Source organism: Solanum lycopersicum, chromosome 12 (genome assembly GCF_036512215.1).
Source record: "Solanum lycopersicum chromosome 12, SLM_r2.1".
NCBI lineage: Eukaryota > Viridiplantae > Streptophyta > Magnoliopsida > Solanales > Solanaceae > Solanum > Solanum lycopersicum.
The window spans coordinates 20,552,885-20,579,186 of record NC_090811.1 but is presented as its reverse complement, the minus strand read 5'-3'; the positions used below and the strand labels follow the sequence as shown (position 1 = coordinate 20,579,186).

General features: G+C 36.8%; 1 protein-coding gene and 1 pseudogene across 1 annotated transcript; both read right to left on the bottom strand.

Moving 5' to 3' along the window:
- Positions 1–4,318: 4,318 nt before the first annotated feature.
- Positions 4,319–9,692, bottom strand: LOC138340666 (uncharacterized; annotated as a pseudogene).
- Positions 9,693–25,787: 16,095 nt separating this feature from the next.
- On the bottom strand, positions 25,788–26,259 carry LOC138340250 (uncharacterized). Its single transcript, XM_069291964.1, has 2 exons — positions 26,200–26,259; positions 25,788–26,153 (listed from the first exon to the last, which is right to left on the bottom strand). The coding sequence occupies exons 1-2, from the start codon at positions 26,257–26,259 to the stop codon at positions 25,788–25,790; spliced, it is 426 nt and encodes a 141-aa protein (XP_069148065.1).
- Positions 26,260–26,302: the final 43 nt, after the last annotated feature.

The window sequence follows — 26,302 nt, the reverse complement described above, 5'->3', positions numbered from 1 at the left end:
TTTTTTTAACTTAATTTTTTTTTTGTTTGGACAAAGAAAGTTTTGAGAAAATAAATATAAAAAATTCTTTCCTCTTCAATTGAATTTTTTATATTTTTTTTATACTCTTTTTCTATTATTTTTTTGTTTTCTCTCTTCCCTCTTTTTTTGTATGTTCTTTTTCACAGTTTATTTTTTTTTAACTTTTCCCTTTTTCCTTTTATTATTATTATTATATTTTTTCATTTTTTATTCAATTTTTTTTATGTCGCTAACATTAAATAAAAATTCTACTAACTAAAATTAATATATTTACATAATAGCTACACATTTTATCATTATAAACTAAATATTAAAAATTACATGACTTGGACAATAATTTTACTTAAATATAAAATAAACTATGGGTTATTTAAATATAAAATAAACTATGGGTTATTTAAATATAAAATAAATCATGGTTTGATATAATAATTTCACACTAAATATAATTATACCAAGATCTAAACATAAAACTGATATGAACGTTTGAACATACTTCATACAATAACATGAATAAATATTAATGGTTTAAACATACGCGAAATTTAACAACTTTAAAATATATTGCAATTCATTCTCGTATTATCATGACATAAAACTAATACAAAATTAAATTAGTATTACCTCTTGTGGAAATTATTTCACCAAAAAAAACCAATGCGAATAAGAAACCGCGAAAGTAAACCTCAACTTCAACCTTTGGTTTCTTTGTGCGTGTGTTCTTTCAAAAAGAAAATTCTTTGTTGTTTCTTCTCCTATTTTACTTACAGAATTTTTTCCTCTTTTTCTTTCTTTCTCTTCTTACTTTTTTTTTCTCTCCTCCTCGTGTCTTTTTTTTTCGTGTCTTGTTGCTCTTCCTTTCTGATGTTGTTCCTCTTTTTTTTCTCGTTGATTTCTCCTTTTTCTCCTTCTGATCTTTTTTTTTTGTTTGTTTTTCATTGTATGTATATAGTAGTAGTAGTAGTAGTGTACGTGTGCAGTGTGTACGTGGGGGGAATAGAGAATGGGGAGTGGGTCATGGGATCGTGTGTGTGTGTGTTTCTCCTTTTTTTTTAATATTAATATTAAATATATATATAAAAAATGATAATTATATAATTATTAATTGTTTTGAGTAAATAAATAAATAAAGTTATATGGGTAATTAAAATAAAAATATATATAATGAAGAAATATTAGTTTATTTGAATAATATATGTAATATATATATATTAACAATCAACATCAACATAAACTTATCTAATAAAAATTATATTTATGTTGTTTATTTTTATATCTTTTAAATAAAATTAATGAAAATAATAAAAAGTCAAAATATATTTAATTTAGATTGATAAAATTATTTATGCTTTAAATATTAGTGTTAAAATTAAATTCGGTCAAAAATTACGTATCTACAGTTTGCCCCTCTTTGACTGGAAACACGAAGAGTTTTTCAGACAAAGAAGTAGACAAAGTGACAAGTTTTGACCGAACTCTTATTTGAAAGACCAAAATTTGTGCGACCGAGTCCTTGTTTGGACATCCTACATATCCCGGGTGATAAGGGAATCAGGCCGCTTGTAGTTCGAGGAGATAAAGTGATTAGTTCGAAGATAAGTGAGGTTCCGTCGAGGCTCCAGATCGCGGCTCTTATCCTTACATAAAAATTGAAAAACTACTAGTCAAAAGAAAAACAAATGTACAAACTTCTATCCACGCAGCTTTCCTTGAATCTTCACTTGAATTTTGACTTTAAGATATCACCTTGATTTTTGAGTGAATATCTTAACTTAGAATTGGAATGGAGGCTGAACTTGTCACTTAGACGGAACTTTTGACATTCTTCAAAATGACAACTTGAAAAATGCTCTTGAATGAATGCGTGTTTTCTTGATCAAAAGTTGACGAGCAAAAGATGTGTGGAAATCAGGCTGCTACATGCATTGAAGAAGCTAATTCTAACCATCATGGAATTGATTATTCTAAGAAATTTGAAACTTTGTTCTTGAATTTCAAATCCAGGTCTCGCTTGAGAAAACCTGAGAACCACCACAAACAAAAAATAAATAAAATTTTTGCCCCAGTTTTCACTGGGAAAATTTTGTGAGTTATTAGCAAATATAAATATAAAACATAAACTTCGGCTAGGAAGTGTTTATTTCAGGAGAAAATAAAACTAAAAATCTAGACTAGGAAGTGTTAATCCTACGAGAAAGTAATCTAATCCCATTATTCAGGAGGGTCCTCCTAGTCCCATTATCCAGGAGGGTCCTGTTAATCCCATTATCCAGGAGGGTCCTGCTAATCCCATTATCCAGGGGGGTCCTGCTAATCCCATTATTCAGGTTGGTCCTGCTAGTCCCATTATCCAGGAGGGTCCTGCTAGTCCCATTATCCAGGAGGGTCCTGCTAGTCCCATTATCCAGGAGGGTCCTGCTATTCCCATTATCCAGGAGGGTCCTGCTAGTCCCATTATCCAGGGGGGTCCTGCTAGTCCCATTATCCAGGAGGGTCCTGCTATTCCCATTATCCAGGAGGGTCCTGCTAGTCCCATTATCCAGGAGGGTCCTGCTAGTCCCATTATCCCGGCGGGTCCTGCTAATCCCATTATCCAGGAGGGTCCTGCTAGTCCCATTATCCAGGAGGGTCCTGTTAATCCCATTATCCAGGAGGGTCCTGCTAGTCCCATTATCCAGGAGGGTCCTGCTATTCCCATTATCCAGGAGGGTCCTGCTAATCCCATTATCCAGGAGGGTCCTGCTAGTCCCATTATCCAGGAGGGTCCTGCTAATCCCATTATCCAGGAGGGTCCTGCTAATCCCATTATCCAGGAGGGTCCTGCTAATAAAATTTCAACAAACTAATAATACCAACGAAACATTGTGAATGTTATCTTCATTATTTGGAAGTTCCTTCAAGGAGAAAAGAAAAATAATAATAATAATAATAAATAAAATAAATATTCCAACATTCAAGTAATTGCTATTTTGATATATATTAGCCAACTTTCATATAATATTCCACAAGTCTTTATTGTAGGGTTTTCATTTCGTTCGCTGCAAACTAGGTTGAACATCTAGGTTCCTCGAATCCTTAATCTTGAAACAACTTGTGTCCCTGCTTCAACAAAGAAAATTTGTGAGTTTGAAAAGGTGGCGGTTGGTTTGTGGTTCCATCTTTCGACAAGGGCGGCTCAGACACTTATGACGCTTTGATTGTTTCGAACGGTCAATACTTCTTATTGATTGATAGTACTTTCATCCGAATTTGCTTACTTTTGGACCTAAATCCAATGTCTTTATCTCACAACACTCATTGTTTAACCTTCATAGGATCAGAGGATTTTCGAATTCAACACTTGAAGACAGATTAACTCAGTTGCCTGATGCTTTGTCTAGTACCGATGAGAGACTTGGTAGCGAGTCTTGAAATTCCTTCATAGTTTTTTTTTGTGAAAGACCTGACTCAAATACATACCAAAAAAGTGACGGAAAAAGTATAAGAAAATTACGAACTATATGAGAATAAAAGAAAAGATACGATGAAGACTCTTTTTTTTGTAAGAAGAAGAAAGAAAAACTTATCTGAGTGTGGAGCCAAGTCTACTGATCATGCCATGCAATTTGAATTGATCTCCAGACTTGGCTATCCAATATATTCATCAACCATTATTGATTATTCAATCTTTGATGTGGAATCCCGACACTTAATGAAGCCATAAATAATTTGGAACCTTTATACACTTTGTGATATTCACGAAGGTCCTTGCCGCTAAAATTCAATCATGTTAATTGCTCCTGCTCACGTCTGCCTTATGGTGCATGTCAGAATTTTCACCAATAAGACTCTCCAATATTCAACTCCTTTTCGCCTTACGGTGCCCACTTAGGGTTTTCACCAATAAGACTCTCTCATTTTTATTTTTTTTTACTCGCATTTGTCTTATGGCGCCGATTCAGGATTTCTTACCTACCCTTAACCAACTTACTTTCAACATATCAAGGGTTGATGCAAAGACTTTTTTTTTACTTTAGATGATGGGGTTGATTTTGAGCTTTGAGATGAGAGGCCGAATGAATACACAAACGACTTTTGCCCCAGTATACTACAATACGAATTTTTGGATTTGTATTTGGTTGAACCGAACCCAATATTAGGGCTACCTACGTATCTTGCCGAAACAAGAATCAGGTCAAACGTAGTTCAGACAATTTGTTTTTTTTTTGTCAAGGACACAGCATAACCAAGAGATCCCATTGAATCAACCCTTGAAATATCAAGCCCAAACGTAAGGGTTTCTAATGTCGAAACTCAATCATATGTAATATCTTTTCACAGCATCAGCATTGACGACAGTTTCTGTCACTTTGCCTTCTATATCTGCTAAGTAAAGAGCACCATTGGGTAATACCCTTTTAACAACGAATGGTCCTCTCCAATTTGGTGAAAATTTGCCTTTGGTTTCAGCATGATGTGGCAAAATGCGTCTCAACACTAATTGACCCTCTTCAAAATGTCTGGGACGCACCTTTTTATTGTATGCCCGTGCCATTCTTCTCTGATATAGTTGCCCATGACATACTGATGTCAGACGCTTTCATCAATCAAACTTAATTGCTCTAACCGAGTTTTGATCCATTCATCATCGTCAATTTCAGCCTCCACAACGATTCGTAAAGACGGGATCTCAATCTCTGCAGATATAACTGCCTCAGTCCTGTATACTAGTGAATATGGGGTAGCGCCCACTGACGTACGGACTGTAGTGCGATAACCCAATAAAGCAAAAGGCAACTTTTCATGCCATTATCGAGAACTTTGCACCATCTTACGAAGTATCTTTTTTATATTTTTGTTGGCAGCTTCCACAGCCCCGTTTGCCTTTGGGCGATACGGAGTCGAATTTCGATGCTCAATCTTAAATCGGTGGCATACCTCTTGCATCAAGTGGCTGTTGAGATTTGCGGCGTTGTCAGTTATAATCACCTTTGGAATACCAAACCGACAGATGATGTTGAAATGGATGAAATCCACCACGACCTTCTTGGTCACTAACTTGAAAGTTACTGCTTCCACCCACTTTGTAAAATAATCAATAGCCACTAAGATGAACCTGTGACCATTCTATGCTTTTGGTTCTATCGGTCAAATCACATCTATTCCCCATGCCACGAAAGGCCATGGAGCAGACATTGCATGCAACTCAGAAGGGGGAGAATGTATTAAATCACCATGTATTTGACATTCATGACATTTACAAACAAATCGTATGGAATCCCGCTCCATGATGAGCCAATAATACCCTGCTTGAAGTATCTTCTTGGCTAGAACATATCCATTCATATGAGGTCCACAAACTCCTGAGTGTACTTCAATCATGATTGTGGAAGCCTCTTGAGCATTTACACACCTTAGAAGACCTAAATTGGGTGTCTTCTTGTACAGTATGCCTCCGCTTAAGAAAAAACCCCTTGCTAGTCGTCGAATAGTCCTTTTTTGATTACTAGTTACATCTGACGGACATTCTCCAGACTGAAGATAAGTTTTGATATCATGAAACCAAGGCTTACCATCAAATTCCTCCTCAATCATGTTGCAATAGGCATGTTGATCACGAATTTGTATGTATAAAGGGTCGATATGGGCGTCATCAGGGTGTTGGAGCATCGAAGATAAAGTGGCCAATGCATCTGCAATCTCATTGTGCATTCTGGGAATGTGTCTAAACTTTATCGACACGAATCGTTGACAAAGACCTTGTAAACAATGTTGATATGGTATGAGCTTTGGGTCTCGAGTTTCCCATTCTCCTTGAATTTGATGAACTAGTAAGTCTGAGTCTCCTAACACTAACAATTCTTAGATGCCCATGTCAACAGCTAACCTCAGACCCAAAATGCACGCTTCGTACTCAGACATATTATTAGTACAATAGAATCTAAGTTGGGTAGATATGGGGTAATATTCCCCTGATTCATACATAAGAACAGCTCCTATTCTAACTCCCTTCCTGTTAGAGGCACCATCAAAGAATAACTTCCAACCTTGATCATTATCGTGAATAACTTCATAGATACAAGATATCTCTTCATCTGGAAAATAGGTTTTAAGCGGTTCATATTCTTCATCAATAGGGTTCTCTGCCAAATGATCTGCCAATGCTTGAGCTTTCATTGCGGTCCGCGTTATATAGATAATGTCAAACTCTGTGAGCAATATTTGTCATTTCGCAAGCCTGCCTGTGGGCATGGGCTTTTGAAAAATATATTTCAACGGATCCATACGAGAGATGAGATAAGTAGTGTAAGACGAAAGATAATGTTTCAACTTCTGTGCTACCCAAGTTAGGGCACAACACGTTCTTTCAAGAAGGGTATACTTTGCTTCGTAAACGGTAAATTTCTTGCTGAGGTAATAAATGGCCTGCTCTTTCTTCCCAGTGTCATCATGCTGACCCAGTACGCAACCAAAAGAATTATCAAGTACTGACATATACAATATCAAAGGTCTTCCCGGCTTGGGAGGAACCAACACAGGGGGATTTGATAGGTAACTCTTAATTTTTTCAAAAGCTTGTCGACATTCTTCGGTCCACTCGACTGTGGCATTCTTTTTCAACAACTTAAAGATAGGCTCACAAGTTGTTGTGAGTTGAGCAATGAATCTGCTGATGTAGTTTAACCTTCCTAGAGGGCTCATAACCTCAGTTTTGTTCTTTGGAGGTGGCAATTCTTGGATTGCTTTAATCTTTGAAGGATCCAACTCGATACCTCTTCGACTGACTATAAACCCCAAAATCTTCCCTGATGGTACTCCAAATACACATTTTGCAGGATTAAGCTTGAGATTGTACCTGCGGAGCCTTTCGAAGAATCTCCTTAAGTCTTTCAAATGATCTGACTGTTTTTTAGATTTAATGATAACATCATCCACATAAACTTCGATTTCTCTATGCATCATATCGTGAAACATGGTTGTCATTGCTCTCATATAAGTAGCCCCTGCATTTTTTAATCCAAAAGGCATAACACAATAACAATATGTACCCCATGGAGTGATAAAAGATGTTTTTTCTGCATCTTCATCATCCATAATAATCTGATGGTAGCCCGCATAACAATCCACAAAAGATGCAACCTCATGTTTAGAACAATTATCCAATAAAATATGGATGTTAGGCAAAGGAAAATCATCTTTTGGACTCGCCTTATTCAAATCACGATAATCAACAGACATTCGAACTTTGCCATCTTTCTTAGGGACAGGTACGATATTGGCTAACCAAGAAGGATATTGAGCGACTTGAATGACTTTAGCCTCAAGTTATTTTGTGATCTCCTCTTTAATTATCACACTCATGTCGGTTTTCAGTTTTCTCAACTTCTGCTTTATCGGAGGAAAATTGGGATCAATTGGCAACTTGTGAACAACCATGTCCGTGCTTAATCCAGGCATGTCATCATAAGATGACGCAAATATATCTTTGTAATCAAACAAGGCCTGGATTATATCGTCCTTTTGATGTTGAACATGTACACTTATATTAGTCTCTTTAATAATTTCCTGATCCCCCAGATTTATCGTCTCAGTTTCATTCATGTTTGGATTTGACTTATTTTCAAAATGATTGAAATCCCTCCTTACTTCTTCAAATACTTTGTCTTCATCATGTTCGATTTCTTGACTTATTATTTCAATATTAGGTCGAAGATTAGATTGGATATTAAGATCTGGTGAAAAATTCTGCATGCATGTCATATCACTAGAATCGGCATAGAAAGAACTGTATAAAAGAAAACAAACAAATATATTAGACTGAAATAAAGATGCAATTACATCCTATTGAAAAGGGAGATAGAATGTTTGAAATAAACGACAAGATAAAATCCGAATTACAATTCTTGAATGAATCGTATGATAAAAGAAAAAACAAGACAGACTACCAAGACTCGTCTTTAACGGGGAGAGGGGTGGCCTCCCAATTGTTTAGATTGACATCAGGACCAATGAATTGCACATCATTGTCGCTAGTGCCTTCTCCGAGTTCCACCATATCAACCTCGACAAATAAATCTTGAAAATAGTTGATCATTTCTTCGCTAACTTTCATCACTGGCTCTGGAAAAGATGATTGATAAGATTCTGTTGCGCGGGCTTTGATGAAAGATTTGTAGATTGGTTGTATAGGCTTGGTAAGTGACCATACATCTCTCTTCTGCTTCTTTGCCTTCATTTTGTCCTCGACTCTAGGTTGGTAGCCTAAGCCAAAAGTACTGATTCTCTTTGGTAGACTCACAGGATAAGCTCTTCCTTGCAAGCAGATTCCTAAGCCTTTACCCGGCTCAAACCCATGTTTCAGCAATTCATTCACCACCATTACAGACGCGATGGACATATTTGGTTTTGGAATGACACTCCCCTCGGGGACATGCTCAATAACCACTACCTCAGAAGCCTGATAAACTAGTGCCTCATTCTCATTATCCGCATTGATAAAAGGGAAGGAAGAGTCTTTGTAGATTGACAAATCCCCCTCACCATGAACAATTACCTCTTGTCGGTCGTGTTCAAACTTAATCATTTGATGCAACGTTGAGGGGATGGCTCCAGCCTTATGCACCCATGGCCTCCCCAACAATAGATTATAGGACGCGTTGATATCCAACACTTGAAAATTCACAGCGAAATCCACAGGCCCTATGGTTAGTACAAGCTCTATCTCACCAATAACATCTGTTTTTGACCCATCAAAAGCCCTAACACATACATTGTTGGGTCGGACCCTTTCAGCACAAACATTCAATTTCTGTAGAGTTGATAAAGGACAAATATTTGCTCCAGATCCTCCATCAATTAGAACTTGAGTGACATATGAAAGCTCACACTTTACAGTGATATGTAGGCCTTGGTTATGTCCTGTTCCTTCTTTGGGTAGTTCATCATCCGAAAAGGTGATGCGGTTTACCTCAAATATTCTCCCAGCAATCTTCTCTAACTGACTCACTGTAACTTTCCTAGGAACATGTGCTTCATTCAAAATTTTCATTACAGCCTTACGATGTTCATCAGAATGTATTAGCAAAGACAACAAAGAGATTTGGGATGGAGTCTTTCTTAATTGTTCCACCACGGAGTAGTCTGATAATTTCATCTTCGTTAGGAATTCCTCTGCCTCTCCTTCAGTGACCGGACTCTTCATTTGTATTTGGTCATTTTTAGTTTTCCTTAATTCCACCGGGACATAACATCTTCCTGAACGGGTTATTCCTCCTATTTCATCAATTTCTTTTCCCTTGTATGTCACGACAGTAGGCTCATAATTCCAAGGAACAGCTTTGGGGTTAGTCATTGGGAGCTGGGATACTGGCTTGATAATCACCGGAGGAATATGGGCCCCTCGCACGATCAAGATAGGCTTGTTTGGCCCTTTTGGAACAAACGATTTTGCCTTACTCGGACTTGCCCAAACATCTTCAAGGGCTCCTTTCACAGTTAAGATGGGTGTGTTCGATGGACTCAACTTTTCTAACACACTTTCCGTCCCTAAAGGCATCATTTTTGTTAAATCAACAACATTTGCTGACTTCTCAATGCCATTTCCAACCCTAAGGATTGGCTTATAAGGAGATGCAAACTCTTCATGACCCTTCATCATTTCCAGCATGTTTGTTTCAGGATGCCTCGGCAATGGATTTTGATTGATGTTGGGTCCACTCGGACTTTCAACTATAATTCGATTAGAATCGATCAAATCCTAAATGGCCCTTTTCAAATACCAACATCTCTCTATGTTGTGCCCTGGGGCATTAGAACAATATGCGCAATGTTGAGAATAATCCAAATTTCTCGAGGGAGGATTCGACATCTTTCTCTCGATAGGACTCAAAACATTCAACGTCCTTAATTTTTGAAACAAGCTAGCATACGACTCCCCAATAGGAGTGAACTCACCTTTAACGCCATTTCCCTTTTTGTATTGTGGTCTAGGACAGAAAGGAATTCTAGCAGTGTTTTGATGAACTTGAGGGGGTGGTGGATGATTTTGTGGAGTTGGTGCACGCCATTGTGGATAAGAAGGGGGTGCAATTGGTTGTGCATTAAAAACATGATATGGAGTGTATGGCATAGAATATTGTGGAGCTTGGGAAGGAAAATAGTGTTGTGGGGAATTACCTAGAACATGAGTCCTAGGCGCTGATACAATAGTGGCTACATCCTCCCTTCTCTTCTTGCCTCCAATATTTCCAGAACCATTTTGAAGCACTTGTGTTGTGGCTTTTAGGGCAGCCTGACTTACAATCTTTCCAGACTTGATGCCATTTTCCACCATTTCCCCCACCTTAATAACTTCAGCGAATGTTTTCCCTATGGCAGAAAGCAGATAGTGAAAGTAATCAGGTTCTTGCGCCTGGAGAAAAACGTCAATCATCTCTGACTCCTTCATCGGTGGTTTAACCCTAGCAGCTTGTTCCCTCCATCTGATAGCATATTCACGAAAATTTTCCGTAGTGTTCTTCTTCATGTTAGCTAACGAGGAGCGATATGGGACAATGTCAATATTATATTGGAATTGCTGTACAAAACATCAAGCCAAATCATCCCATGTGTGCCAGTTGGTGATATCCTGATCTATGAACCATTCAGATGCAATCCCTACTAAGCTTTCCCCAAAATAGGCCATAAGTAACTCTTCTTTGCCCTCTGCACCCCTCAATTGGTTGCAATATCTCTTTAGATGAGCTATGGGGTCCCCGTGACCATCATATTTGTCAAACTTTGGAGTTTTAAAACCAGCAGGTAAATGGACGTGAGGAAACATACACAAGTCACTGAATGAGATGCCTTTGTGGCCTCCTAGTCCTTGAATATCTCTTATACTCTGTTCCAAACTCTTCATTTTCTTAGTCATTTCTTCATGTTCCTCATTCTTGACCATCCTCTCAATTTCAACAGGGGAACTATATTGATGAATGTGGGGATGAGAACTTGGAATTTTAATGGTCTCTTCAAGAGTGTAACTCTGCTCACGCCGAACTTTGGGCGGAGGATCGCTGTTGGATTTGGGCACCATCGTTGGCTACGGGATGCTGTTAGTCGGGGCAGTTGACACAAAGAGTGGATTACTTATTACAGGCGTATTCGAAGGGTGCGCCATAGAAGTTCCAGCGACATTGGATATGTTAGCATAGGGGTCGAATCCAGGGGATATATCGGATCGCTTGTCGACACCTGGATAGGGTGAGACATATTTGTATTAAAATAGTCTCGGATTGAAGATGGTGGAGGTTGTCCACTCATCCAAGCCTCGTACATCTCTGCCATTTGTTGTCTTAACACCCTTATCTCTTCTGTTGTCCCTGTTTCTTGTGAAGTCATCTGGTTTTGGATCTCCTCGTCATTGTCCGATTCATTTCCGTCTCTGGGGGCCATTTTCTGTTTCCCTTTCGATCTTGTGTTGTAAGGATGTGATGCCAGTTTAACCACAAACCAACCACCTTTAAGCTAGTATGTCTCTCTCTCTTTCTCTCTCTCTCTCTCTCTCTCTCTGAATAGAGTAATAAACCGATTAGTATTAAGAAATTATGCACATTACATCCACATACATACTTCTAATATGGAGGACCTCATGTTTCATCCCGGCTTACCTAGGCATTCTTCTCTTCATTAGTTTTTTAATATTTTATTATTATTACTTATTTATTTACTTATTTGTTTATTTATTTATTCTCATTATGATTATCATTTTTTATTATGATTATCATTTTTTACGAGAAAGAAGAAAGAAAGAAAAGAAATAATAATAATAATAATAATAATAATAATTTGGATCGAACCCCCCTGGGTTGCCTACGTATCATGTTTGGCCCATGAATCAGATCTTGCGTAGTTCGAGAAAGATATTAATAATAATTTTTTTTCTTATTAATTTACTCTTTTTTTTGCATGACATATGCACACAAGGTGACCGAAAGTAAATCTTTTTCATTCATTTTCAAATATTTGAAACAATGATTTGGATAAAACAAACAAAAAAAAAGGAAGTACCTAGGACTTAGATAGATTCTAAATGAAATAAAATAGCAAAACGAAAAGAAAGAGAAAAAACAAAATAATAATAATAATAATGAAATAATCACTACTAAGAGAATAGACTCTAAAAGAAACTGAATCCTCGAATCTCAATGATCTCCAAGGCCCATATAAATCTTCGCCAACGCTTTCGGTAGATATGGAGCCAAAGCACGGGCCTGTTGGCCCAACCTCTCATCGTTCTGGTGTAAATATCTAGCGTAAACATTGTTGAGTTCATCCCTGAGTTGCAGTATTCGGTCTCTAGCTTCATCCATATTGTCATAACAATTCTGTAACCAGTGGTGAGCAGTATTGACTTCATGCGTCAAATTTTCCCTTTGTTCTTGGAGCTCTTCAATTTGAAGGTGAAGTGCATCTCGCTCGGCTATCCTTTGACCTCTCTCAATCTCATAGTCTGCCTGACAAGCACTGAAACACCTTGCTATTTCTCTTTCTCGTTCCATAGAGGCTTTAACTTGAGTTTGGAGCCTAGACTGTGCGCAGATAAGTTGGGCCTTTTCTTTCTTATACTCCTCTTCATGTTGCTCCATAGCGCCTGTGGCAATGCCCAAGTCTTCTTGTAAGGTTAGAATGGTCGAGCGGTGTTTTCTAACTCTAACTTCAAATATCGCATCACGTTGGGCCAACTCCTCTTTAGCGTTTTTTAGGTCATTACTTAGGATATCCAGAGTAGACTTGTAGCTTCTTTCGACTTTGAGTCGAGCTTGCTTAATCATAACCTCAACTTCTGCTTCTCGATCTATAGGTCCTTTTATTGACCCTTCTGGCATAACCTTAGGAAGGGGCTGATCATGAACCCAGTCTAAGTATGCTTGGTCCACCTCGCCTCTTGTGCGATCCTTCACCATATCGTGGGGACTCGAGAGTATGCATCCCCCCCAAATCTTAAATATCTCTGATTACCTTAAAAGTATCTTGGGCCGAAACTCATACATGAATTCACACATATCTTCATTGGGTGGTATAAACTGGCGTCGCCCAAGTTGTCGCATGACTCTAAGTGGCATGTAAGGCTGGACACCTCGAAGACCCATTAGGACAATGAACGATCGGAAAGTAGACATGTATATCACCTCGGCCGACGGAAACCAATGATAATTCCATTCAATCTTGTCAGCAGTCAGATTATTGAGGTGTTGCTTCCAAGCTTCAATACCCTTCGGAAAACTATGACCTTTGATTCTTTCTTTGTGGCCTCCAATATAATCATTCCATTCTACTTTAAAGTCCACTACATAAGGGTGATGACGAATGTGTTCAATCATCCATAGTTGTAATAACATATTGCATCCCTCAAAGTAGTCTTTTCCATCCTTGCACATAGTTAAAGCACGATAGATGTCTGCCAGAATCATTGGTACGAGGGTGATATTAGGATTTTTCTCAAAAGCTGTAATGACTGCAGCTAAGTTCATGCTAATCTTTCCTCCCTTTTTTGGAAATACCATGATCCCCAAAAAAGCCACCACGAAGGCATCATAACTGTGTGCTTCCCAGGTCAGACGACACCCATTATTACGGAGTTTCTTTCCATACGCTTCGAATCCATCACTTTTGCCATATCTTTTGTACAAAAATTCTAAAGGAACCCATCCATTATCGAGACAACCACCTATATCATTATCATTTATATGCAGTAATTCTAGAAACCTTCTCCCATTAATATGTTTTGGTATCATAGGCTCTTCTATGTGAAGATGTTTACCCTTTCCAATGAATGCCCCTATCTCCTCAAGGGTGGGGGTGAGTTCACAATCAGATTAATGGAATACATTCCTTAACGGGTCCCAAAAATGCACTAGTGCTTCTATCAAATCCTGTTGTGGCTCAACATACAAAAGGCTTCGTAGAAATCCCAAGCGTTTGAACACCATTCCTCGTCCATGGTTTGTCATGTTTTCATACCATGTCTTCAAGAGTGTTGGGGCCTTATCCACTATCATGAATCGAGGTGATTGGTCCTCTCTTTGTCTCTTATCTCCCTTTCCATATGGATTCATATTTCCCTATATTAGGATAGTGACAAACTAGGCTTAATAAAATATATATTTTTTAACAACAATAAAGGAAAAATCATACACACAAAAAAAAGTAATTTTTTTATATATAATATATATATATATATATATATATATATATAAAATAAGAATAAGTAAAAATCACACACACAAAAAAAAAGCAAATTTTTTATTGTTGTTTTTTTTTTGTTTTATTTTTTTTTATTAAAATGGTTATTAAAGGAAGAAGGAGAAAAATAAAATTATATATATATATATATATATATATATATATAATAGCCCTTAAATTTTTTCCAAAATTAAAATATTAGTGTATTCAATTGTATTTTATTTTTGTTGATTAAATTTTCAATCTTTTTTTTATATAAAAAAAACTTTGATGGTAATGATAGATTTTTCTATTTGTAAAAGAAATATAAATTTTGATAGAAAAAAAATCATGTTTAATAAGAGGATTACATCAAAACTTTAATTTGATATTTTTTCGTTATAATTAATTTTTCATTATAATTCATTCATCTAAAGCCGATCAACATTTGTATAGTCTTCGCCATAATGCAACAAATAACACAAAATAATGTACATGATAGTCTCAAGTAGGGATATTTCTCCTAGACAGGCTCGACCCTTTTGTCGAGCTCCCCATTATTTCAACATTATGCATGATACAGATAAATTGAATCCTATTAGGGATAGTCATTGTTGAGGCTTGTTTTACTAGGAAACAACCTAATAGGGAAGGTGTCTAGACTGGCCATAAAACGAGTGGACTACTCGAGTCGAGAAGGGACAGCTTACCAGTAGCAGGGCTTTCTGGCCTCACTGTTAGTCCTCCCCATCCTAAGACATGTGTTACTATAGAATCCTTCCCAGGAGCGTTGCCGCATCTCTGGTATCTCATGGCTCGGGAGCGTAATCGCATCTCCGAATAAAGTATCTTAGAAGACTCAGATAGATGCGCGAGGAAAGACAATTATATGATAATTAACATACTATCAAGAATGGTAAATAAGCAAACAAATAACATATTGTGCAATTAAACACAATATTCACAAATCGATAAGTACGTAAATACATAATAAAGTCATATAGAAGTTCATGTTTACAAGCTCGAATTCTAAGTCCCCAGCGGAGTAGCCAGAGATGTCACACCCCTTTTTCACGCGATGGCGTAAGGGTTTTTCCAATTTAAGTGACGTTATTAATTAAGGGATTATTTTGATTTTTTTAAGAGTCGCCACTTGGAATTGAGTTACGGTGTTCCAAGTCACCTTTTTTGTTTAATCCCTAATCAAAAGGAAATGACTCTTTGTTTGGTCTGCGAACGAGTTCGGGTAAGGAATTCTGTTGACCAAGGGGAAGGTATTAGGAATCGCTCGAGTCCCGTGGTTCTAGCACGATTGCTTTATGGACATTTATGACTTAAACTAATTTATGAATATTGTATTATTAAGACAAATATATTTACCCTCATTCTTTGACTTATATAAATATATTAAAACTACCTTATTTTATTAATCTATGCCCTTTAATTAAAATATATATATACACATAGAGATGTCACACCCCTTTTTCGCGCGTTGGCGTAAGGGTTTTTCCAATTTAAGTGACGTTATTAATTAAGGGATTATTTTGATTTTTTCAGAGTCGCCACTTGGAATTGAGTTACGGTGTTCCAAGTCACCTTTTTTGCTTAATCCCTAATCAAAAGGAAATGACTCTTTGTTTGGTCTGCGAACGAGTTCGGGTAAGGAATTCTGTTGACCAAGGGGAAGGTATTAGGCATCCCTCGAGTCCCGTGGTTCTAGCACGGTTGCTTTATGGACATTTATGACTTAAACTAATTTATGAATATTGTATTATTAAGACAAATATATTTACCCTCATTCTTTGACTTATATAAATATATTAAAACTACCTTATTTTATTAATCTATGCCCTTTAATTAAAATATATATATACATATATAAATTAAATCAAGCAAAGAAGAATAAAATAAGATATTCTTTATTATTATTATTTCTTTTGTTTTTATTATTAGTTTTATTTTTTATTCTATTTTTTTACATTTTTTTTATACTTTCTCATCTTTTGCTATTATTATTATTTATTGTTATTATTATTTTTTATACTTTCAAGGTTTTTTTTAACTTAATTTTTTTTTGTTTGGACAAAGAAATTTTTTAGAAAATAAATATAAAAAATTCTTTCCTCTTCAATTGAATTTTTTATATTATTTTTATACTCCTTTTCTATTATTTTTTTTGTTTTCTCTCTTCCCTCTTTTTTTGTATGTTCTTTTTCACAGTTTATTTTTTTTTAACTTTTCCCTTTTTCCTTTTATTATTATTATTATTATTATTATTATTATATTTTTTCATTTCTTATTCAATTTTTTTTATGTCACTAACATTAAATAAAAATTCTACTAACTAAAATTAATATATTTACATAATAGCTACACATTTTATCATTATAAACTAAATATTAAAAATTACATGACTTGGACAATAATTTTACTTAAATATAAAATAAACTATGGGTTATTTAAATATAAAATAAATTATGGGTTATTTAAATATAAAATAAATCATGGTTTGATATAATAATTTCACACTAAATATAATTATACAAAGATCTAAACATAAAACTGATATGAACGTTTGAACATACTTCATACAATAACATGAATAAATATTAATGGTTTAAACATACGCGAAATTTAATAACTTTAATATATATTGCAATTCATTCTCGTATTATCATGACATAAAACTAATACAAAATTAAATTAGTATTACCTCTTGTGGAAATTATTTCACCAAAAGAAAACAATGCGAATAAGGAACCGCGAAAGTAAACCTCAACTTCAACCTTTGGTTTCTTTGTGCGTGTGTTCTTTCAAAAAGAAAATTCTTTGTTGTTTCTTCTCCTATTTTACTTACAGAATTTTTTCCTCTTTTTCTTTCTTTCTCTTCTTACTTTTTTTTTCTCTCCTCCTCGTGTCTTTTTTTTTCGTGTCTTGTTGCTCTTCCTTTCTGATGTTGTTCCTCTTTTTTTTCTCGTTGATTTCTCTTTTTTCTCCTTCTGATCTTTTTTTTGTTTGTTTTTCATTGTATGTATATAGTAGTAGTAGTAGTAGTGTACGTGTGCAGTGTGTACGTGGGGGGAATGGGGAATGGGGAGTGGGTCATGGGATCGTGTGTGTGTGTGTTTCTCTTTTTTTTTAATATTAATATTAAATATAATGATAATTATATAATTATTAATTGTTTTGAGTAAATAAATAAATAAAGCTATATGGGTAATTAAAATAAAAAAATATATAATTAAGAAATATTAGTTTATTTGAATAATATATGTAATATATATATATATATATATATATATATATATATATATATATATATATATATATATATATATATATATATATATATATATATATTTTAACAATCAACATAAACTTATCTAATAAAAATTATATTTATGTTGTTTATTTTTATATCTTTTAAATAAAATTAATGAAAATAATAAAAAGTCAAAATATATTTAATTTAGATTGATAAAATTATATATGCTTTAAATATTAGTGTTAAAATTAAATTCGGTCAAAAATTACGTGTCTACAGTGATTCTACTCCGGTGGGTGAGTCTGTGGTAGTTGAAAAGGTATATAGGTCTTGTTTGGTGAACTTTGTGGGGAGCAACACTTATGTAGATTTGGTTATCTTAGAAATGGTTGATTTTGATGTAATTCTGGGTATGACTTAGCTTTCTCCGCAATTTGCGATCTTGGATTGTAATGCTAAAACGGTGACGTTAGCCAAGCCTGGGACAGATCCATTAGTGTGGGAGGGTGACTACACTTCCAATCCGGTGCGTATCATCTCCTTTCTTCGTGCTAAGAAAATGGTTAGTAAAGGGTGTTTAGCTTTCTTGGCACATCTCAAGGATGACACTACCCAAGTACCTTCGATTGAGTCGGTTTCGGTGGTCCGTGAGTTTCTGGATGTGTTCCCTGCAGATCTTCCTGGTATGCCACCAGATAGGGATATTGACTTCTGTATTGATCTTGAACCGGGTACTCGCCCCATTTCTATACCCCCTTATAGAATGGCTCCCGCGGAGTTAAGAGAGTTAAAATCTCAACTTCAAGAGTTGTTGAGCAAAGGCTTCATTAGACCAAGTGCATCTCCTTGGGGTGCTCCGGTTTTGTTTGTAAAGAAGAAGGATGGGAGTTTTCAGATGTGCATAGACTACCGGCAGTTGAACAAGGTAACCATAAAGAACAAGTATCCTCTTCCTCGCATTGATGACTTGTTCGATTAATTACAAGGAGCTTGTGTCTTCTCTAAGATTGACTTGAGATCCAGTTATCATCAATTGAAAATACGGGCAACGGATGTGCCAAAGACTGCTTTTAGAACCAGGTATGGGCATTACGAATTTGTAGTGATGTCTTTTGGTCTTACGAATGCCCTGCTGCGTTCATGAGTTTGATGAACGGGATTTTTAAGCCATATTTGGATCTCTTTGTGATCGTATTTATTGATGATATACTGATATACTCTAAAAGTAAGGAGGAACATGAGGAGCATTTGAGAATGGTATTGGAAATGTTGAGGGAGAAAAAGCTTTATGCCAAGTTCTCTAAGTGTGAGTTTTGGCTAGATGCAGTGTCCTTCTTGGAGCACGTGGTTTCTAAGGATGGAGTGATGGTGGATCCTTCTAAGATCGAGACAGTGAAGAATTGGGTAAGACCTACTAATGTGTCAGAAATAAGGAGCTTTGTTGGGTTAGCTAGCTACTACTACCGATTTGTCAAGGGATTCTCTTCTATTGCTTCCCAACTGACGAACTTGACTAAGCAAAATGTTCCATTTGTATGGTCGGATGAGTGTGAGGAAAGCTTTCAGAAGCTCAAGACTCTGTTGACTACTGCACCAATCCTCACCTTGCCAGTGGAAGGTAAGAATTTCATTGTCTATTGTGATGCATCCTATTCGGGTTTGGGTGCAGTGCTAATGCAAGAGAAGAATGTGATTGCTTATGCTTCAAGACAATTAAAAGTGCATGAACATAACTATCCAACTCAGGATTTGGAATTGGCCGCGGTAGTGTTTGCATTAAAGCAATGGAGACACTATTTATATGGGGTTAAGTGTGAGGTCTATACGTATCATCGTAGCCTACAGTATATTTGAACTTGAGACAGAGGAGATGGATGGAACTACTGAAGGACTACGACATCACTATTTTGTATCATCCGGGGAAGGCGAATGTTGTAGCGGATGCTTTAAGTAGAAAGGCGGGAAGCATGGGAAGTCTAGCTCACTTGCAAGCTTCTAGACGCCCATTGGCTAGAGAAGTTCAGATTCTGGCTAACGACCTTATGAGATTAGAAGTAAATGAGAAGGGAGGATTTTTAGCTTGTGTGGAGGCAAGATCTTCCTTCCTTGACAAGATTAAGGGAAAGCAGTTTAATGATGAAAAATTGATCCGGATCCAAGATAAAGTGTTGCAAGGAGAGGCTAAAGAAGCGACAATCGATGAGGAAGGTGTTTTGAGGATTAAGGGAAGGGTATGCGTACCCCGCGTCGATGATTTGATCAACACTATTCTGACAGAGGCTCATAGTTCAAGGTATTCGATACATCCGGGTGCAACCAAGATGTACAGTGACCTAAAGCAACACTTTTGGTGGAGTAGAATGAAGCGTGATATTGTGGATTTTATTGCCAAATGTCCAAACTGTCAACAAGTAAAGTATGAACATCAAAGGCCCGGAGGAACACTTCAGAGAATGCCCATTCCTGAATGGAAGTGGGAAAGGATTGTAATGGATTTCGTGGTTGGTCTTCCAAAGACATTGGGAAAGTTTGATTCCATTTGGGTAATTGTTGATAGGTTAACTAAGTCTGCTCACTTCATTCCGGTCAAGGTGACTTACAATGCAGAGAAGTTAGCCAAACTTTACATCTCGGAAGTGGTGCGACTGCATGGGATTCCACTCTCCATTATATCAGATAGAGGTACGCAGTTTACTTCTATGTTTTGGAAAACTTTGCATGTGGAATTGGGTACTAGGTTGGACCTTAGTACTACGTTCCATCCTAAGACCGATGGTAAGTCTGAGCGAACGATTCAAGTGTTGGAGGATATGCTTCGTGCATGTGTGATAGAATTTGGTGGTCAGTGGGATAGCTTCTTACCCTTAGCAGAGTTCTCCTACAACAATAGCTATCACTCAAGCATTGATATGGCCCCATTTGAGGCACTATATGGGAGAAGATGTAGGTCTCCCATTGGGTGGTTTGATGCATTTGAAGTTAGACCTTGGGGTACTGACCTTCTGAGGGAATCGTTAGATAAAGTGAAATCTATTCAAGAAAAGCTTCTAGGGCGCAAAGTAGACAGAAGGAGTATGCAGATCGAAAGGTTAGAGACTTGGAGTTTATGGAGGGTGAACAAGTCTTGTTGAAGGTTTCGCCAATGAAAGGGGTGATGCGGTTTGGAAAAAGGGGTAAACTAAGCCCAAGGTATATTGGTCCCTTCGAGGTTCTGAAGCGCATAGGGGAGGTGGCTTATGAGTTAGACTTGCCTCCAAGGCTGTCCGGAGTGCATCCGGTATTCCATGTGTCTATGTTGAAAAGATACCATGGGGATGGAAACTATATTATTCGTTGGGATTCAGTCTTTCTTGATGAGAATTTGTCTTATGAGGAGGAACCTGTTGCCATTCTAGATAGAGAAATTCGCAAGTTGAGATCAAGGGAGATTGCATCCATCAAAGTTCAATGGAAGAATCGACCCGTTGAAGAAGCCACTTGGGAGAAGGAGGCAGATATGCGAGAAAGATACCCACATCTGTTTACAGATTCAGGTACTCCTTTTCGCCCTTGTTTTCCTTCTTGTGATCGTTCGGAGACGAACGATGGGTAAATTGGTATCTATTGTAACGACCTGTTTAGTTGTTTTGAACAGCATATTTTATTTCTGGAAAAACAGGCTGAGGCGACGGACCCCACGACAGATCGTCATGGGCACGACGGACCGTCGCAGGGTCTCATTTCAAAACACTTAGAAAATCTGAAATTGGGTACTGAAAATCGACTCTCTGAACTTCGTAACGAAATGACAGGACGGACCGTTACATGTGTGACGGACCGTCACAGACTCTTTGGTGGAAATTGAGTCTCTGAACCTTGCAACGACCTGCAGGACGGACCGTCGCAGGCACGATGGGCCGTCACAGGTTGCGTAATCCCAGTCTAGGTAGGATTTCTTTATACGTTTTAAGGGACGTTTTTAACTATTCCTGCTTTAATTATAAAGTTAGTAGGTTAATGTTAATAAGTCTAATTACTTGGGGATTAAAAGAGGTAACCTTAAGTTAATTAGTGGGTTATTATTGCCATCTTTTATTCTTAATTATATGCTAATTAGGGTAAAAGAAAGAGTGTATGAATAAAGAAAATAGAAAGAACAAGAAGAGAGAGAGAGGGTCGATTGAGAAGGGGAAAACACAAAGCTTTGGAGAAAAATTTGCTTGCTTGATCACTAGTCTTCGGTGGAGGTAGGTTATGGTTTCTCTTACGATATTCGTAGTAAACTCTTAATAGCGAATGATATGTATTGATAATATTGTAAACCCTGCTATGTGCTTAATTGTATGCTTGCATGAATGTAATTATATTATTGTGATTATATAAGCATGATTAAGTTATTGAATCCCAAATCTTGCAAAACCCTAGTCTCTTTGTTAATGATGAGGCCTTGGTATAAAGAAGGCGTGATGAACTAAAATAATGAGATTGATGATGCCTTGGTAAGAAAGAAGGCTTGATGAATTGATAGAAGGAGATTAGGGGATCGGGTGTCACGAACCGACACGTAGATTTAGGGGATCGGGTGTCACGAACCGACACGTAGATTTAGGGGATCGGGTGTCACGAACCGACACGTAGATTTAGGGGATCGGGTGTCACGAACCGACATGTAGATTTAGGGGATCGGAGTGTCACGTTCCGACACATAGTAGTAGGGGATCGGAGTGTCACGTACCAACACAAGAGGATTAATGAATATGAGGGAGCGGAGTGTCACGTACCGACACAAGAGGAATAAAGATAATTAATCTTGAAAGATGTTAATATACTCAATCTAATGAACATAATTCCCAAATGAGTATGGTATTGAGGCTTGAGTCCTCATGTGTGAACTTGACGGTAATTGTTAATTATATAGTACTTGCTGTTGCTACATGTTGAGTATCATAGTTGATTTTATAATATTACTTGGTATATATTGATTTCTATTTTGAGTTGGCTGATGATATCTACTCAGTACCCGTGTCTTGTACTGACCCCTACTTTTATTGTTTTCTTCTTGTTATTTGTGGAGTGCAGCAAACGTGCCGTCATCTTCGACTCAACAGTAACTCTAGCCAGTCTTCATTACTTCGGATATCAGGGTGAGCTAATGCTTCTAGCTTGGACAGGATCTTCCTCTTCATGTCTTGATGTCTTGAAGTTCTGGCATGGACTAGCTTTTATGTATTTTTAGCTTCTTAGAAACTCTTAGATTTAGTAATTTGAAGTAGATGTTCTTGTGATGATGACTTCAAAATTTTGGGGATAATAATAGATGTTTGAATTTTAGAAGTTATTTGATTTATATTGATTAATGAGTTTAAGTCTTCCGCATTACTTTCTGTTGATATTATATTGAAATGTTAAGGTTTAGATTGGTTGGTTCGCTCACATAGGAGGGTAAGTGTGGGTTCCAGTCGCGGCCCGGTTTTGGGTCGTGACAAGGAAAAATTATAGTACAACAAGGGCCACAAAACAACAATTACAATCCTTCTATGGCGAATACATTCATCTTTCAAGGAGATCCTACAAAGATGTACGTTAGGCACTTGACAAGGAAGCGTAAATCACATAAGAGAAATTGATATGGACAAGACTCTAATGAACAAAGTTGGCTTTATTGTTCTCAGACCTTATGCCCAAAGCCTTCCTCATTCCTTTCGTTTTCCTTCTAATTCTGAACTACGTTTGACATGATTTCCTTTTTGGATAAGTAGGCAACCCTAGATGGGTACGGTCTCTATCAAATAAATTATTTTTCTTTCCCATGGTCATTCAAAACACTCCTTTACAAATTCAAATCTAGTATAATTCACAACCCATGAACATAATTGACACTTGAATTCAAAGTCGAGCCTTAATGTCCAAATACAAGACAATCACTTTCTTTGGATCTTATAATTTTTCTTTGAGTGAAGCACGATAAAAAATTTCCCACTAATAAACTGGGGTATATTTTTGGAGGAAACCTCAAAATTTTTAATAGAGATATTTAAAAAAGTGAATATATATTTTATACTCTAAACTGGGGCAGAAATTTTTGAGAAATCCTCAAAAAATTCACCACAACGGAATGAAACTCTAAAGTCAAAACAAGCAAAGGTATGACCATCTCTCGCCTTTTGAATTTACGATTTTTCTCTGGATGCAGGAATAAATTATATATGAGCGTACTGTCATATTTAGGAGCTATTATGTAAGCCATACTATCATCAGATTATTTTATTTTTTTTGAAAAGGCTATTATCAACTTTCTTCAACGACTGACTGAATATATATTTAAGCTCTCCCGCCTTATTATAATACGACATTTAGGCTCTTCCGTCTTACAATAGGATGTTTAGGCTTCTTCGCCTTAAAATATGATGTTTAGGCCTTAAAATACGAAATTGAGGTTCTTCCGTCTTACAATAGGATGTTTAGGCTTTTTCGCCTTAAAATATGATGTTTAGGCTCGTCTCCCTTACAATACGAAATTCAGGTTCTTCCGCCTTACAATAGGATGTTTAGGCTTTTTCGCCTTAAAATATGATGTTTAGGCTCGTCTTCCTTACAATAAGACATATAACCTCTTCCGCCTTATAATAAGATGTTCAGGCTCTTCCGCCTTACAATAGGATGTTTAAGCTCGTCTGCCTTACAATATGACATTTAGGCTTGTCTGCCTTACAATATGAAATTTAGGCTGTTCTGCCTTACAATAGGATATTTAGGCTCTTCTGCCTTACAATACGATATTTAGGCTCGTCTACCTTACAATACGATATTTAGGCTCGTCTACCTTACAATACGACATTTAGGCTCTTCCGCCTTACAATAGAATATTTAGGCTCTTCTACCTTACAATACGATGCTTAGGGTCGTTTGCCTTACAATACGACATTTAGGGTCGTTTGCCTTACGATACGATGTTTAGGCTTTTCCGCCTTAAAATGTGATGTTTATGCTCGTCTGCCTTACAATATGACATTTAGACTCTTCTGCCTTACAATAGGATGCTTACATACGTCCACCTTACAACCAAACATTTCCGTCTATATTATTATATCGCTATACTATCAGATCTATTGGAGTTTGACGTTATTCTTCCGAGATGAGTTTCAATCCTTCAAGACGTTAAGCCAAAGACTATCAAGGCCTGCACTACGTATCAAAACATATACGCTTCTTCTCACCTCTTGTCATTTATTTAGAACTCATATTTTATCATTCTTGTTCATACTTTATCTATTTATAAGCTAACATTTTATCTAGAATTTGCAGATATGATCGATTGCCGCTTGATTACAATTATCATGATATCACCTATCACAACAAAGACCTTATCAATTCTTTGCTCCGAACCTTGCTCAAAGGCTGATAACATCACTCTATCATGCTCTTCCTGCTTCTCTGTCACGCTATTCTAACCTCTCAATCTCTCTTTTCTCTCTACTCTTATTTTACCCATTCAAGCCGATATCGTGCCTTTCAAATACCTTAGCGCTCTTTCAATTTTTAAGAGTTCCATTTGCTCTTGAATCTAGAAATACACACGACCTGATTCTCGTATAACCAGAGATACGTATGCGACTTAATCCCAATGTTTTGGTCGTACCCTTTTTCAACTCTCTATCGTTTCAATTGATCCAACTTGGATCTCTCGTCGGTCGAACAAAATCGGCTACTAAGTCAACGTTGGTTGCCTGACAATTCATTCTTCATTATCATTCAACCAAGGGCATGTTGACACCCAATTTTGACCGACCTTTAACCATTTTTGGATTATATTCGATTAATTACGTATTTTAAAATTTACTTAACGTTTTGAAGTTTTAGTCAATTTTTCTCAAAAATTATATATTTTAGTGTTGTTTACTTAATAAAACTATCGTAAATATTATTAAAATATTTTAAAATTATTAATGAATTTCAAATGTTTCAAAATCTAAATGATTTTCAATTATATAAAAATATTTTGATATATGCAGTATTTTAATTAAATAGTAATTTCTACGCTTTCTATGAAATTATTTAAATTCTAGCCTATTCTGTTATAATTTCTTCAATTTCTAGCCACTCCAATTAAAATTTTATTACAATCATAGCCACTATTTCATTTCAATTCCAGCCAATTTAATTGCAATTTTAGCCAGTCCAATCCTCCAACAAATTTGATTTTAATTTTTCATCTTTTAATCTCATCCATCCATCTTAAATAATTCCTAGATCTAATCCTTGCCCTTTATTTCAAATTAGATCAATGTTTGAGACCAAATACTTCTTTTAATCTATCAAATAACTAAACCAGTAACATTTTTTATTCTCTCTTTCTCCCCTCCCTCTCTCCAGCCTCCCGTCTCCCTCTCTCCCTATTGTTTCCGGCGAACCTCCCTTCTCCATAGCCGCCGCCAAAAACCGCCACCCCCCTTTTCTTCTCCCTCTCCCGTCGTCCCTCTCCCTCTCTTCTCCTCACCCTCTCTCTGCCTCCCTCTTCTCTCTCCCTTTTTCGGCAGCCGCCTCCCCTCTCCTCTTCTCCCTCTCGTTTTGCTCTTCTCTCTGTTTCCCTCTTTTTCCCCTCTTTTTCCATCCGTTCTTCTCCTTTCCCCCTCTGTCCTCCGCTTCCTCCCCATTCCCGTCTTTCTCCCTTTCCCGTCTCTTCTCTTCCCCTCCTCTTCCCCTTTATCTATTTTTTCTTCTTGCAGGCACTAGCAGCCCACTAGCAGCAGTACCTCGAGAAGCGCACGACAGCAGCAGCAAGCCATGACCAGCACTTGAACACACATTGACATCTTTGAGAACACATTCTCCAACTCACACTATTCTTCCTACAAT

Coding starts and splice junctions, on each gene's coding strand:
- LOC138340250 (XM_069291964.1), bottom strand. CDS start 26,259: ATGTCAATGTGTGTTCAAGTGCTGGTCATGGCTTGCTGCTGCTGTCGT. Junction 26,154..26,199: donor GCTGTCGTGCGCTTCTCGAG/GTACTGCTGCTA, acceptor AAGAAAAAATAG/ATAAAGGGGAAGAGGAGGGG.